Source organism: Stegostoma tigrinum, chromosome 34 (genome assembly GCF_030684315.1).
Source record: "Stegostoma tigrinum isolate sSteTig4 chromosome 34, sSteTig4.hap1, whole genome shotgun sequence".
Taxonomy (NCBI): Eukaryota; Metazoa; Chordata; class Chondrichthyes; order Orectolobiformes; family Stegostomatidae; genus Stegostoma; species Stegostoma tigrinum.
The window spans coordinates 22,340,497-22,356,882 of NC_081387.1; the positions used below are offsets into that span (position 1 = coordinate 22,340,497).

General features: G+C 47.0%; 1 protein-coding gene across 17 annotated transcripts in view; it reads right to left on the bottom strand.

The window, feature by feature from the left end:
- LOC125446327 (tenascin-X-like) overlaps nucleotides 1-16,386 on the bottom strand; it is a 167,297-nt gene that overhangs the window by 60,489 nt on the left and 90,422 nt on the right. For 15 of the 17 annotated variants that reach the window (XM_059639465.1, XM_059639457.1, XM_059639469.1 and 12 more), the window contains 4 exons: nucleotides 6,346-6,633; nucleotides 4,800-5,099; nucleotides 3,259-3,543; nucleotides 2,005-2,289 (listed from right to left, as the gene is read on the bottom strand). In XM_059639465.1, coding sequence (XP_059495448.1) covers nucleotides 2,005-2,289; nucleotides 3,259-3,543; nucleotides 4,800-5,099; nucleotides 6,346-6,633 — 1,158 coding nt within the window. The remainder of the gene's footprint in view (nucleotides 1-2,004; nucleotides 2,290-3,258; nucleotides 3,544-4,799; nucleotides 5,100-6,345; nucleotides 6,634-16,386) is intronic. The other 2 variants (XM_059639458.1, XM_059639462.1) reach the window with 2 other exon arrangements.

The following is a 16,386-nucleotide window of genomic DNA, read 5'->3' on the forward strand; positions in this document are numbered from 1 at the left end:
TATCATGTCACTAGCATTGTGCTAGTTAATACACTGCTGCGAAGTTTACACGTGGTAGCTATCTCCCTGGGGTATAAAATTAAATTGAGTGTAAGTGGAGGTCACATCCAGCAGTCTCTGAGTTCCTGCAATGGGTTTAAAGAATTATAAAACTGAAAATGAACCAGGTTCAAAAACATTGAGTACGATGAACCGCCTAAGTTTGGAGAGACAGGGTCGTTCAAACTACTTTGAAAGGTCAGTTAATAAGTCACTTCTTTTAGCAAATCAAGTCACATATCTCCAGTCTCAGTCTCAACACATCAGTGAAAGTGTCTCAAAATCAAAGTGATTACTGTTTTGTTGAACACATTATCCCAGCACAGTTTCCAGGCAGCATTCCAACATTTGGATTTACATTGATGATCCTGATTAGTAACCATTTGACCAGAGAGAAATAAAAAGTTCAAGACACTCCACACACAGCTTCAATCTGGTTCAGAGATAATGGGAACTGCAGATGCTGGAGAATTCCAAGATAATAAAATGTGAGGCTGGATGAACACAGCAGGCCAAGCAGCATCTCAGGAGCACCTCCTGAGATGCTGCTTGGCCTGCTGTGTTCATCCAGCCTCACATTTTATTATCTTCAATCTGGTTCATTCTCTTTATGAACTGCCTTTATTTTACAGATTGGTGGAAGGCTGGAGAAACATTTGTAGGTTCAGTGATGTGTACCTGACCAAGGTAATTTTGAGGTGCTGTAACTAGCGACTAGTTTATTGGAATGAGGACTGGCAGGAGAAGCTCATTTTGGCAAAAACTGCATTTTGGTTTTAGCAAGCTTTCCATCTGCATTAACCTTAGTTTCACTGATGCCGGGGATTTGCTGCGATTTTTAAAATCAGTTTATGCTCAGTCAGCAGCAGAATTTATTGTCCGAATCCCATTGTCATTGAGAAGGCAATGGGGAGGCACCATCTCAGCAGCTAAACTCAGCAATTTCAGAGGGCAGCTGAGAGCCAACTGCATCGCTGCAGGCCTGGAGTCACGTGGACCGGGTAGATGTCCTTCCCGAAAGGCAAAACCAGGTGGGTTTTTTACAACAATCAATGATAGTTTCGTGGCCACCGTTGCTGACATTCATTTTGACTTCCAGACCTGTTTATTTCATTTGATTTGAATTTAAACTCCCTCAGGCAGCAAGGTGGGATTTTAACTGGTGCATTCATCAATTGCATCACCAATCCTTTTCCAACCCCCACCTTAGCCTCTAGAGACCCTGAGAAACACCATTTCTTAGTTCAGTATTTCCATTGATTAGTGCTGCCTAGCATTAAATATATTATATTCATAATATATGTATATATATTTTATATATCCCAACATATATATGCCTCAAAAGTGAGTAGGTTGTTAGCTCTTAGGCTGTTAGAATTTGATGGGAAATATACATTTATCTTTTTGAATAATGCTGCCTTTGTTTTTGTTTATCCCTGTGTTGGAATGTGCTTGAGAGATGAATAACATGACTCAAAAACAGCTCAGATTTCTAAATTTAAAACCTTTTTGGTTCTTGTTGTCAGAGACAGAGCGACTGGAGGTACTGTGGCTCAGAGTCAAAATGCTAACTTTTTTCTCTCTCTTTCGCTCTCTCTGTCTCTCCTTCTGCACAGAATGCTGCTGGTCCCGCTGAGTTTTCCACCGATTTCTGCCGGTGCGAGGGACTGAGGTTTTAACTCTACTGGGGAGCAAACTCTGGGGCAGGAATGATTGAGGTGCATTAAACGAGGGGCTGTGTTGTTCTTAAGTTAGCAGGGAATGAAAATGGCCTGTTTGCACAGACCGCCCTCACTGCCTACGAGTCACCTTTTGGCTTTTCCAATTGCCTAAGGGAGATGTGAGCTGGAAGAGGTGAGGACCCCAGGTAGGCTGAGGTGTGAGATCTGTCCAATCAGTGTTGGTTAAAGCTATTCTGAAAAGGAGACCAATCTGTGACAGACAGAGAGAGGGAGAAAGAAGTACCTGTGGTGGTCACAGCAGCAGTCAAGGGTTTGCTGCGTTTGCCATTGAAGACCCCGTAGAGATAGATGGTGTATCTGGTAGTAGGCTTGAGGCCTACAATGAGGTGGGATCGTTGTCCGCCTGTGACTGTGATGTTCTGGGTCTCCTCAGAGCCCCGGACTCTGTACTGGATTAAAAAGGAGTCAAAGTGGTCCCTGTCCACGGTCCAGGAGAGTCGGAGGGAGTTAGCCGTGATGTTAGAGCTGGACACGTTGCCCAGTTGAACTGGTGATGTAGTTTCTCCCTCTGCAGCAAGTAAAAGAGAGAGGGGATAAAAATAAAGCCAGGTTATTGGTGCCCTATCACAGCAAACTGAGAGACAGGACTGGAAAGCTCAGCAAGAGCAACAACGAGATTCTGTCAGAAGCTCGGTCTGAGCTCATGCCCCAAATTGCCTGCGACTAGACTGAGGAACCTTGCACTCCCCAATGACTGGCAGCTGTCAACATCCGTCTAACAGAGACACATCCCCAACGTAGTGACAGCTCCACACCGGGGTGAAAGGGCCTCGGGGGAGTTATTTTCATCTCCTGGCTATAACTCCGACTTGATGGCCACTTGCTCATTGCAGCCATGGGCGAGGAGTAAAGCTGGAACACAAGGCTTACATTTCCATAGCACGTTCTGCAGCCTTACAATGACTCAAAGTGCTCTGCCTTGCTCATGATGGGCCTCTGTTATATTGTAAGAAACATGGCTGCTGGTGAGCACCCAGCAAGCTCCCACAAACAGAAACAGGATAACTGCCCATCCTAAGGCTCACTCGTCTAATTCTAGCCTTCTGAGTGTCCCTGAATTAGAGAGCCATTAGCAGTCGTTCCTACCATACTGTAGGCCCGGGTTGTTGAATTGTCTCCCTAAACATCTCCAACCTCTCCCTTCTCTCTCTATCTTCCTTGAAGAGCCTCCCTATCCTGCCCTCTTTGATCAAAACTTTGGCCCTCTGACCCATTGGGATCCTGATTGGGTGGGGGATGGGGGGTGGGTTGTAGGGGTATGGTATCTATTGCTCCTGTAAACCCCTGTAGGTGATTATAATGCTTTCCAGTTTGTATATGTATACAGTTATTCTCATTCATGGCTTTCTCTCCACCATCCACAATTGTGCAAATGCCTACTGTCAACATGAAGGACCATCACAGCTGTAAAATCATAGGAAAGATTGTGGGAGTTAAATGTGTTCACATTGAAAGGGATGGATCTGTGATAAGATACCTGTGGTGGTCACAGTAGTGGATAATGGCTCTGTCCTTATGCCATCAGAAATCCCGTAGAGATAGATGGTGTATCTGGTAGTAGGCTTGAGGCCTACGATGAGGTGGGATCGTTGTCCACCCGTGACTGTGATGTTCTGGGTCTCCTCAGATCCCTGGACTCTGTACTGGATTAAAAAGGAGTCAAAGCGGTCCCTGTCCACGGTCCAGGAGAGTCGGAGGGAGTTAGCCGTGATGTTAGAGCTGGACACATTGCCCAGTTTTACAGCCTCTTTATCTTTGGAAGCTAAAGCAGAGAGGAAAAAGAAAATAGAACAAATTGAACAGGAAGAGGAATTGCCGGAAACAGTAGCTGGCAGATATTTCTGAGCTGATGAGATCCTAAGTTTCATGTTGCCCATTGCTGGGGGATCAGTGCTATTATCCCTCCAGCCACCCAGGCTGGGCGCTTTCCCAAACTGATGACAGAGGAGTCAATCTCCTGGGGGGCTGAAAACAAATTCACTACTGGCAGCTGGCAGCACCAAGCACACACAGCGACATTACTCCACTCCTAACCTCAGAGCTCCCCTTTCGACCCTCATCTTCCAAGCCTCTCTCTCGATGAAAGGCGAGACATTTTGGTTTAGCCCACCCATCCATCTTGAGAGAAATGGAGCGCTGCAGGACAGTGGTTAAACTACAGTTAACACTAGTACATGAACTTAGACACAACAGTTAACACTTGGACAGGAATTTAGTCACAGATGTGATAGCAATAAGGAGAAGTGGTAAGGCGGCAGTGCACAGTATGGGGGATCAGCTTGAATGAGCAGAAGATAACAATAAGGAGCGATTAAGAATCAGCTAAAACCGGATCCGGGAAAATCTTGGGGCTATCTAGGTGAAAGGTGAGGAGTATGTGGCCACAGGCAGCTATGGCACATGCGTAGTAGAGAATAGTAAAAGCCAGAGCTGAACTACAGATGGGGACGCCCACTTAGGGAGGTCTGAGGGAATACAAACATTGGCGCCTGAATACATAATGAATGGGATGTATAAAAGAAGACTGCAAACTCTGTATCAGGGTCTCTCCGGTTCTCCGGGGGCACCCGACTCTGCAGACTCGCAATAAAAGAACTTGTTTCCACAACTTTGTTTCCAGTAATTCTGTGATTGTGAGCACGGGTGATTTGATAAATCTCACAATCTCAAGTCTGTCAGACCCACTGAGCTGAGCTTGCGGCCACTCAGGGCCCAGAACCAGGAGGCCGAGTCTGGAGCAGTCCAGCGCTCCGTCACAAACTGCAAAGTTTTCCCCAAATACTTGGCTTTTTACTGTTGTCAGGGAAAACTCAACTCACGAGAATTCCCAAAAACTTCCTGACGCTGCATTTGTGTTCCATCCTACGGATGGCATGTACAGCCTGGCCTATTTTATATATTATACACACAACAGCTGTATCTGTAGACAGTAATATCTGTTTTCATAATGCACAGAGCTTATCGTGTCCGTTTCTAGTTCAGAGAATGTGGTGCTGGGACATATAGGCAAATCTCTACCTTTTGTGGTAATAACTCTGCTCAGTGGCTTTGTATGTTTTCCATTGGAAACCCCATGGACATGGAGAGTGTACTTGGTGCTAGGCCTCAGGCCTGTGATAGCTGCTGAGCGGTTGCCACCGGTGACGGTGAAGTTCCTCACAGCCCCGGAGCTGTGCACTCTGTACTGTATTAGAAAGGCATCAAATCCCTCCTTCGCAGTCCAGGAGAACACAGCAGAGTTGGCCGTGACTTCAGAAACCGACAGAGCGCCCAGTTTAATCTCTTTCTGCGGTTTGGGTCTGTCCATCCCTGGAGAAGCTGGAAAGTAGAAAGAGACAGGACATTTTCACCAGAGGAAAGGTTAGTAAAGGAGGCTGTTCGACAAAATCATTCAGCTGAAGGAGCCGCTGGGTTTTGCTTCAACAGAGGAGGGCCAGACACAGTACGGGCAACGCAACTCCCTTTAACTAGCCCAACGAATCCTACAGTCCACAATTCAGCTGTCAAAATGTGAGATTGTAACTGAGCTTGGTTCTATTGATCCCAATGTAAATACGAGCTTAAACCGTCAAACTTTAGGGCAATATCCAAGCCTGGAATGTAAAGTCCGGTATTCCCGTGGAAATCCTCAAATTGGACACATGGAATTCTTCCAAAATGGCACGTTGGAGGTTTCCTTCAAAAGGACTGACTCTGCATCATTACCGTAAGACCAATAAACTCCGCGATCACTCACAATCACCCTGACCCCATCCACCACCACCCTCCATCACAGCAAAGTGAACATCAACATACACGCCCCTCAGAGAGACAGGCAACAGGGGACAGGACACACGCACGTATATATGCAGCAGCTACACACCACAATGCAGAGTGAGATCCACACAGGCACCAACTCAGCCCCAGGTCGCACTCAGAAACAATCACATCCGGGCAAAATGATCACCCAGAATCGTTTGGGATCCTAGTGGGTGAAAGCAGGGAATGTCTTATTGAGTCAGGCAGCTGTATACATGGAAGGTGACAGGCTACCACAGAAACAATCCAATATTTGATTCAGGCACAGAACAAAGAGCGATAACATTTCCGCCACACAAACACAGCTGATGCAGAAAAGGCCCACATATTGCCAGAGACGGAGCATCCATGCTGTTAAGATTGTGTTCCCAGCAACAGCCAGGCCGGGTCCTCTTCCTGAGGCTACAGGAGTGGGGTTTGCACTTCAGGAGAATGATAATCGGCCAACATCTTTATCTCAGCTTCAGCAGCTCCCTAAAGACCAGTTCAAGGACAGAGAGAGAGACACTGGGGAACAAAAGGCATGAGCTGAAAGGAGAAAAATGGACCTCAAAGACAGGGGAGAAAAAAGCATCATGGGTGTGATTTGTCGACAGGAGCATGCGGCTGTCACAAGCAAAGCAACTGGTGAAGGGAAAGCCATTTTTTCAAAGCCAAACAACTCTGGACAGAAACAAAGTACAAATAAAAACAAGAGGGGAAGACAGGACGAGCGAAGATAAATTGCCTGCTGGATACAGAAACTAAAGAGGGAGGCAAACGCTACCTTTTGTGGTTAATGAAAGGAGCAGCGGCTTTTTGTGCTGGCCTCTGGAGACACTATACAGGGAGAAGAGGTATTTAGTGGCAGGAGTGAGGCCTGTGATGATGAAGGAACGATAGCCACCAGTTAGCGTGACGTTTTGTACCGCTGCAGAAGACCGGACTCTGTACTGGAGGATATAAAAGTCAACACCTTTCTGAGGAGGCCAGGACAGCTGCACGGAGTCCGATGTGACATTCACAGCCGTTAACTGACCTGGTTTCATCTTGTCACTCGGCTTTTTCCCAGAGGCTGAACATCAGGGGAAAACAAAAAGACAGAATATGATTCTCTTCAAAAGGAGTGCAAGGCTATGACATTTGAAATGACTGATTCACACAAGTTTCTGCCACCACCCGACCCGAATGTGAATATGATCATTCCTGACGCAGACTGCTCCAGACTGATTGGCCAGCAGCAGGCTGGAGCTGACACAATCCAGATCTGGCTCAGTGGAGTGTTTTTAGCAATGATTCACCCGAAATTAAACTGCAGCATCGACAGATCCATGCGCTGTCAAACCTCACTGTTGGCCATAAGGAAATATCAGCCTCCTCTACATTAGGGAGACCAAGCGTAGACTCGAAGACCATTCAGGAAAGGATCTGTGCTCTGTACGTGACAAATGTCAACACCTTCCAGTCGCAAACCATTTCACCTCCCCCTCCCACTCCCTGGGTGACATGTCCATCACGGGCCTCCTCCAGTGTCACAATAACACCACCCAGAAACTGGAGGAGCAGCACCTCATATTCCACCTCAGGACCCTGCAGCCCAATGGTCTCAATGTGGACTTCACTAGTTTCAAAATCTCCCCACCACCCCGCCGGCCTCATCCCATGACCAACCCTCCCTCTCATCCCCACCTCCTTGACCTGACACAACTTGTCCATCCTCTCTCCCACCTATCTGCTCCTCCCACCTCACTGACCAATCCCCACCACTCCCTCCCTGCACTCACCTATCACCATCCCACTGGCCTTCCCCAGCCCCACCCCTCCTGTCCCTATTTATTTGGGTCGTCCCATCCTCCATCCCCATTTCTGAAGAAGGATGTAGACCGGAAACGTCAGCTTTCCTGCTCCTCTGATGCTGCCTCGCCTGCTGTGTTCATCCAGCTTGACACTGTGATATCTCTGACTCCAGCATCGGCTGTTCTTACTATCTCTGAGTGTACATTGTACAGAGGGATCTCGTATTTCTTTGCATGAAGGAAGAATGAGGGTGAGCTAACTGATGTTTAATGCATTTGACAGAGCAGATGAACGGCTTTCTGAATCACCCCTCACTCTAAACCTCACTGTAATTTTGAGCTTGTGAAAGCTCATTTTCATCTGCATAATGCTCCCCCACCACACAACCTCTCTAACTCCAGCAGAGGAAGTACCTTCTCCCCATCTGCTCTGTGAAATGCATTAAACATCAGTTAGCTCACCCTCAATCTTCCCTCATGCAAAAAAATACGAGATCAGTCCTTACGCTCATAGTTAGTAGGAACTGCCGATGCTGGAGTCAGAGATTACACAGTGTGGAGCTGGATGAACACAGCAGGCCAGGCAGCATCTGAAAAGCAGGAAAGTTGACGTTTTGGGTTGGGTCCAAAATCCGTAAGGGAATTTAGGAGAAACCTCATTATCCAGGGAGGGTTGAGAATGTGGGACATGCGAAGTGACTGAACAGCATAGGATTTAACTAGCTCCTTTTACACACTGTTTTATCTCTCCCCTCACTCTCCTTCCCCAAAAACCATGTTCTGAACACGGTGCACTCACTGGAGATCAGTGTTGTCCAACAAGGATGATCATAATCACCAAACTGGCTCCACGTGTTTGTTAAGGTGTGTACAAAATATCAGCAAAAAAGAGCTCTAAATCCTCCGGCAATCTGGAAAGGAGAGCTGGATTGGGAATGATGATCAGTAATGGGACTGCAGTACCAGTGAAGGGATCATTGTAATTGCAGCCTGTGAAATGAGGGGCACCCAGCCACCAAGTGACATCCTGCCCCTAGCCCACCTCTCCCTTGGCCCTGCATTTCCTGCACGCCCACCCGATTGCTTCCACCCCTCTCCACCCATCTCCTTCATGGTTCTCAGCTGGTTTCCAACCCCAGCCACTCTAATCTTGCTCCCATCCCCTTTCCCCCTCCCTGGAATGCCCAATCGCTCCATGTGTAAATATCCCAGATTTTCCCCGAATCTGAGATCCATTGCTGATTCACTCCTGGGACTACCCGCAGTTCCAGAACTAGGCACAGCTGAGATCTGGGCACAGCTGGGTCCTGCTGGGAACTATTGGGTCCTGCTGAGTGCTGTTGGGCATGGCTGAGATCTGGGTCCTGCTGGGCACTGCTGGGTCCTGCTGGGAACTATTGGGTCCTGCTGAGTGCTGTTGGGCATGGCTGAGATCTGGGTCCTGCTGGGCACTGCTGGCCAATCCAAATGGCAGACAGAACTTGGGGTAGGATCTTCTCCCCATTCAGTGATGGTGCATGTCCCCAATCCCTGTTGCTACGGGCTGTCCACAGTTGTTTAAACTTGGGACTTGATATTTCCCCGCAGTGGGTGGGCAGGGCTCAGCAATATCCCCTGCTGACCCTGTACAATCCAACCTCGAACCAGGAACCACAATAAACTGCTCAATGTCCATCCAGGTAAAAATCTCTCAGCTGATGGATAGCATCTATTCACCGCATACCTCCGGCTCAGTGACCACACACAGCGAGTACACAGACCATAATAATTCTTTGTAGCAATCTTAAAGAAATCCCCCTGGTCCTCTGAACCCTGGCAATCCACAAAAACAAAAACACAGGCCAGATTTGCAACTCTGATTTCTTAGTAACTGCCTCGCCCCTGTTTGATTCCAAGGTGGTTCCACTCTTTTGGTGGAAAGGTTCTTTTGGGATTTGTAGGTAACTGCAAGGTGGGATCCACTGGAGATAGACAGGGATTTAAACCTTGCATGAGCTTCACAAGACTCCTCATGGCTCAAGAATCACTTCAAGGGCAGTTAGGAATGAGCAACAAACACTAGCCTTGCCACAGCCGGCCAAAAAATTTTAATAAAGTGTGATGGCAGAGGCCGTGTTAAAATCTCCAGGAAGATGTCCAATCAGCGGTGGCATCTCCCGAAGATCGTAAGAGTTTCCGAGTTCTGACTGCAGTCTTCCTGCCATTGGTGCTTGGGATTGGGAGATCACCAGATCAGAAGAAGGCAGGACAAAGGATTCAGGAGAAATCTTCAGGAATAGCGAGTTTTGAGAAGATTTGTCGCTCAGGTTGAGGTGCTGGATGTGAGTTTGCTCGCTGAGCTGGAAGGTTAGTTTTCAGACGTTTCGTCACCATTCCAGGTAACATCAGTGAGCCTCCAGTGAAGCGCTGGTGTTATGTCCCGCTTTCTATTTATCTGGTTAGGTTTCCTTGGGTTGGTGATGTCATTTCCTGTTCTTTTTCTCAGGGGATGGTAGATTGGCTCCAAGTCAATGTGTTTGTTGATGGAGTTCCGGCTGGAATGCCATGCTTCTCGGAATTCTCGTGCATGTCTCTGTTTGGCTTGTCCTCGGATGGATGTGTTGTCCCAATCAAAGTGGTGTCCTTCCTCATCTGTATGTAAGGATACGAGTGATAGTGGGTGATGTCTATTTGTGGCTAGTTGATGTTCATGTATCCTGGTGGCTAGCTTTCTGCCAGTTTGTCCAATGTAGTGTTTGTCACAGTTCTTGCAAGGTATTTTGTAGATAATGTTCGTTTTATTTGTTGTCTGTATAGGGTCTTTTAAGTTCATTAGCTGCTGTTTTAGTGTGTTGGTGGGTTTGTGGGCTACCCTGATGCCAAGGGGTCCGAGTAGTCTGGCAGTCATTTCGGAAATGTCTTTGATGTAGGGGAGAGTGGTAATGGTTTCTGAGCCTGTTTTGTCTGTTTGTTTGGGTTTGTTGCTGAGAAATCAGCAGACTGTGTTCATAGGGTACCCGTTCTTTTTGAATACGCTGTATAGGTGATTTTCCTCTGCTCTGCGTAGTTCCTCTGTGCTGCAGTGTGTGGTGGCTCGTTGGAATAATGTTCTAATGCAGCTTCGTTTGTGGGTGTTGGGATGGTTGCTCCTGTAGTTCAGTATTTGGTACGTATGTGTTGTTTTCCTGTAGACGCTGGTTTGAAGTTCCCCATTGGCTGTTCGCTCTACTGTGACATCTAGGAATGGCAGTTTGCTGTTGTTTTCCTCCTCTTTTGTGAGTGTTATGCCAGGAAGGGTATTATTGACGGTCTTGAAGGTTTCCTCTAATTTGTTTTGTTTAGTGATGACAAAGGTGTCATCCACGTAGCGGACCCAAAGTTTGGGTTGGATGATTGGCAGAGCTGTTTGTTCGAGTCTCTGCATTACTGCCTCTGCTAAGAACCCTGATATCGGAGATCCCATGGGTGTACCGTTGGTTTGTCTGTAGGTTTTGTTATTGAAAGTGAAGTGGGTGGTGAGGCATAGGTCAACTAGCTTGATGATGTTGTCCTTGCTGATGAGGTTGGTGGTGCCTGGTGTATGTGCCTTCGGTTCTTCTAATAGTGTCATCAGTGTTTCTTTGGCCAGGTTGATGTTGATGGATGTGAACAGGGCTGTTACGTCAAAGGAGACCATTATTTCATCCTCTTCTATCTTGGCGTCTTTGAACGTGTTCAGGAATTCTTGGGTGGAGCGAATGGAGTGGTGGGAGTCTTCTACTAGGTGTTTTAGTCTTTGGTATAGTTCCGTGGCTAATCTGTAGGTTGGTGTTCCAGGTAATGACACTATGGGCCTGAGGGGGGCTTCTGGTTTGTGAATTTTTGGTAGTCCGTAGAAGTGTGGTGTCTACGGGCCCATAGTGTCGCTCAGGCCCATAGTGTCGCTACCTGGAACACCAACCTACAGATTAGCCAAGGAACTACACCAAAGACTAAAACAACTAGTAGAAGACTCCCACCACTCCATTCGCTCCATCCAAGAATTCCTGAACACCATCAAAGTCACCAAGATAGAAGAGGATGAAATAATGGTCTCCTTTGATGTAACAGCCCTGTTCACATCTATCAACATCGACCTGGCCAAAGAAACACTGACCACACTATTAGAAGAGCCGAAGACACATACACCAGACACCACCAACCTCATCAGCAAGGACAACATCATCAAGCTAGTGGACCTATGCCTCACCACCCACTTCACTTTCAATAACAAAACCTACAGACAAACCAACGGTACACCCATGGGATCTCCGATATCAGGGTTCTTAACAGAGGCAGTAATGCAGAGACTCGAACAAACAGCTCTGCCAATCATCCAACCCAAACTTTGGGTCCGCTATGTGGATGACACCTTTGTCATCACTAAACAAAACAAATTAGAGGAAACATTCAAGACCATCAATAATACCCTTTACTGGCATAACATTCACAAAAGAGGAGGAAAACAACAGCAAACTGCCATTCCTAGATGTCACAGTAGAGCGAACAGCCAATGGGGAACTTCAAACCAGCGTCTACAGGAAAACAACACATACGGACCAAATACTGAACTACAGGAGCAACCATCCCAACACCCACAAACGAAGCTGCATTAGAACATTATTCCAACGAGCCACCACACACTGCAGCACAGAGGAACTACGCAGAGCAGAGGAAAATCACCTATACAGCGTATTCAAAAAGAACGGGTACCCAATGAACACAGTCCGCCGATTTCTCAGCAACAAACCCAAACAAACAGACAAAACGGGCTCAGAAACCATAACCACACTCCCCTACATCAAAGACATTTCCGAAATGACTGCCAGACTACTCGGACCCCTTGGCATCAGGGTAGCCCACAAACCCACCAACACACTAAAACAGCAGTTAATGAACTTAAAAGGCCCTATACAGACAACAAATAAAACAAACGTCATCTACAAAATACCTTGCAAGAACTGTGACAAACACTATATTGGACCAACTGGCAGAAAGCTAGCCACCAGGATACATGAACATCAACTAGCCACAAAACGACATGACCCACTATCACTCGTATCCTTACATACAGATGAGGAAGGACACCACTTTGATTGGGACAACACATCCATCCTAGGACAAGCCAAACAGAGACATGCACGAGAATTCCTAGAAGCATGGCATTCCAACCGGAACTCCATCAACAAACACATTGACTTGGAGCCAATCTACCATCCCCTGAGAAAAAGAACAGGAAATGACATCACCAACCCAAGGAAACCTAACCAGATAAATAGAAAGCGGGACATAACACCAGCGCTTCGTCGGAGGCTCACTGATGATGTTACCGAGAATGGTGACGAAACGTCTGGGAACAAACCTTCCAGCTCAGCGAGCAAACTCACATCCAGATCTTCAGGAATGGTGAGAACACAGACCACGTTCCGATATGCAGCAATAGAGATGGATATGTGCAGGTGTATAGACTGTAACACTGGATATACAAGAGACAGGCAGCCTCAGAGGGTGGTAGAAAAGGGTCACAGGTGCCTCTTGGAGATTGTTAATGCCCGTACAGCACAGATCAGTGGGATGAATGGCCTGATTCTGTACTGGAGGATTCTGTGTTGGACCCAGGAACTGCCTGGCTCCTGTGTTATTGACAGACCAGACAGATTATGATGATGGAGAAAGGGGAGCATACAATTCCTGTGATCAAAACGAGTGAGTTCCAGGGAGTGGGTGCAATACCTATCATGACTGCCAACAGGCTCAGTAGCACTGTGACTTGACCTAGAGAAAGGCCGTAGACATAGACTGTGTACTTCGGGGCTCGACACAGGCGTGTGATGGTAATGGCTCGATGGTCCACAGTCACTGAAAAGTTGTGGGTATCCTTCGAACCCTGAGCTCCAGACTGCACAATGAAGGAGTTAAAGAGTTTCTTTGTAGTCCACACCAGGTCAACCAAGTCCCTTGTGATGTTTAAAGGTGGAGAGTTTCTGCAGTCGGCCTGGTTTGATTTGGACTTGTTCTGAAAAATCTACACGGAGAACAGCCTCTGTGAGGATGAGTAATTGAGAGCTGGTCAGTCTGGGAATGCACTGAGAAATGTGAAAAAGCACACTCTGCTAAAGTCTCCTTATGAACCACCAGCTAAGGCACAGAATATCCTTTGGAGTTTCATAGGATAGATGCCAAGTGGATGGTCCATTGGAAGGACAGTCCAAAGATCAAATTCTCAGGGACAAAGGTTTGACCGTTAACAAGAACATGAGGAGAGCAGCTGTCACTCAGCAGGTGGAAAATCTGTGGAGTTTCCTCCGCACAGCGGGAAGTGCTCAGATACTGAGTAAACACTCAGGAAAACAGAAAAACCCAACTCTCACTGTCCCTCAGTAACGCTGACACCGCCCAGACGCACACTGTCCCTCAGTAACGCTGACACCGCCCAGACTCACGGTGTCCCTCAGTAACACTGACACAGCCCAGACGCACACTGTCCCTCAGTAACACTGACACAGCCCAGACGCACACTGTCCCTCAGTAACACTGACACAGCCCAGACTCACAGTGTCCCTCAGTAACACTGACACAGCCCAGACTCACAGTGTCCCTCAGTAACACTGACACAGCCCAGACTCACACTGTCCCTCAGTAACACTGACACAGCCCAGACGCACACTGTCCCTCAGTAACACTGACACAGCCCAGACTCACAGTGTCCCTCAGTAACACTGACACAGCCCAGACTCACAGTGTCCCTCAGTAACACTGGCACAGCCCAGACTCACAGTGTCCCTCAGTAACACTGACACAGCCCAGACTCACAGTGTCCCTCAGTAACACTGACACAGCCCAGACTCACACTGTCCCTCAGTAACACTGACACAGCCCAGACGCACACTGTCCCTCAGTAACACTGACACAGCCCAGACTCACAGTGTCCCTCAGTAACACTGACACAGCCCAGACTCACACTGTCCCTCAGTAACACTGACACAGCCCAGACTCACACTGTCCCTCAGTAACACTGACACAGCCCAGACTCACAGTGTCCCTCAGTTACACTGACACAGCCCAGACTCACAGTGTCCCTCAGTAACACTGACAGATACACAGTGTAAGCCTGAGAGAATCTGTTCGAACAGCAGAAAGGCACATCACTTCAAATACGTATAATTTGCATGGAAATCTGGAAAGGACTAATGGGTGAGCAGGAAATGTGTTGTGGATTTTCCTGTAATGCTGAAGGTGTGCTGAGCCTGTGGAGAATGTGAAACTGGTTCGAGGTGTTGGCTCTGATTGAGCACCATGTGAAATCTGCAGGAAGGTTGATTGATTGATCAATATTAGAAATACCGAGGGCTGCAACTTATACTTCAGAAACTCCCAACATGATACAGAGTGAAAGAGGAGGAACCTCCGCCACTTAAGACAATGCGCTGAACTGGGAGACCAACAGAGAAGCTGCTGCAGTCTTCCCTCTCCATTCACTAGATGGCAGTCTAGCCCATTAGGAAATCTCCAACATTGGCAACGTGCCTTCCTCAGTTTGTAATCACAACCTTTGCTCCATTCAGTTTTTCGCTTGCCCTGGAATTAGCTCATTTATTCCCTTCCTTTCTGTTTTGAAAAAAAAAGCTTTGATCTTGTATCAAGATTCTTTGGCTTCATGTCCAAGCTCATCTGCTGTTTGACCTTCTCTCTGTTTATTTGAGTCTTCACTTGTCTTTCCACTAATCAGACACACACTGGACATGTGGTCATTCCAGCGCTTGCTTGAAGGTTTGTGATATTTCAGAGAATTTATATTCTGTGGAGTTACTGCACGCCTTTTTTAAATCTCCTTTTCCCACTGCTTCTCTCCCATTGTCTCAGCGTTTTGCAATAGTAAAGGACTAGGAGTGGCCATTCAGCCCATTCATTCAATCTGCCCCACCGCTCCCAAAAGTCACTCTAGTTCATCTCAGAATCACAGAGTCATACAGCACAGAAATAGCCATTTTACAATTTGTACAGCTAAACAAAAAATACTGAGAGTCTGATGAAAATGATGGAAGACACAGGGGTTTCTCACACTGATCAGCAGCTGTGACATAATGGAATTAATGAGGATGAATGTCAGGCCAATGATTTCTAGCTCAGAGATGGAGGAACAATGACCAACTGTGATTTGTCCCTGGAAATGAAGAATGGTTTGAAGTTAGGAGCAAAAACAGAACTAGCTGGAAAAGGAGTTGACAAAGGAATTGCTCCTTTGGTGCTGCTTGGCCTGCTGTGTTCATCCAGCTCTACACCTTGTTATCTCTGTACTAGGTTGTAATACTGAGCTAGTGTGTAATGGCAGGCTATGGGATAAGAAGGCCTGGTGTGTGCGTCAGGGAGCTAGGACACGGAAGAGTACATTCACTATCAGTTCTATGGAAGGGTCATCGGACCCGAAACGTTAAGATTGATTGTTTTTTTCTTCACAGATGCTGCCAGACCTGCTGAGCTTTTCCAGCAACGTCTGTTTTTGTTCCTGATTTACAGCATCCACGGTTCTTTCTGATTTTTTTAACAGTTTGAAATTCCTGAGAACAAGAGCGTTCTGCTCTACATTGCATGCAAAAAGCTGTGGAAATGATGATGGATTGTATTAAGTGCGTGCTTACATTTGTGTGAAACAAAACACACATGGAGGCAAACATCCAGCTATAGTCTCGGCTCAGAACAAATCCAAATGAATTCAAATTCCATGCAATAGTTGTGTAACATTTGGGGCGGAGGGTGTGTGAGGCTCCTGACAGTGGGACAATGAGCATGGTCCTGCACTTTGATCCCTGCCATGCCAAAGTTTCCAGGCGAACAAGCAATATGCTGCGAATAACAGCGCAGGGCAGGGTACGGCAAAAGTGAGAGAGGAAATTGTTACTGGGTGTGGTACTGACTTCTTATGCTGGACAGTAACACTGCTGACTGGGCACACTTTCTGAAAGGATGCAATACAAGCCTGGAAATCTCAGTTGGCATTATAAGGAGGCATCTTCCACTAACGTTACTTTACCGAA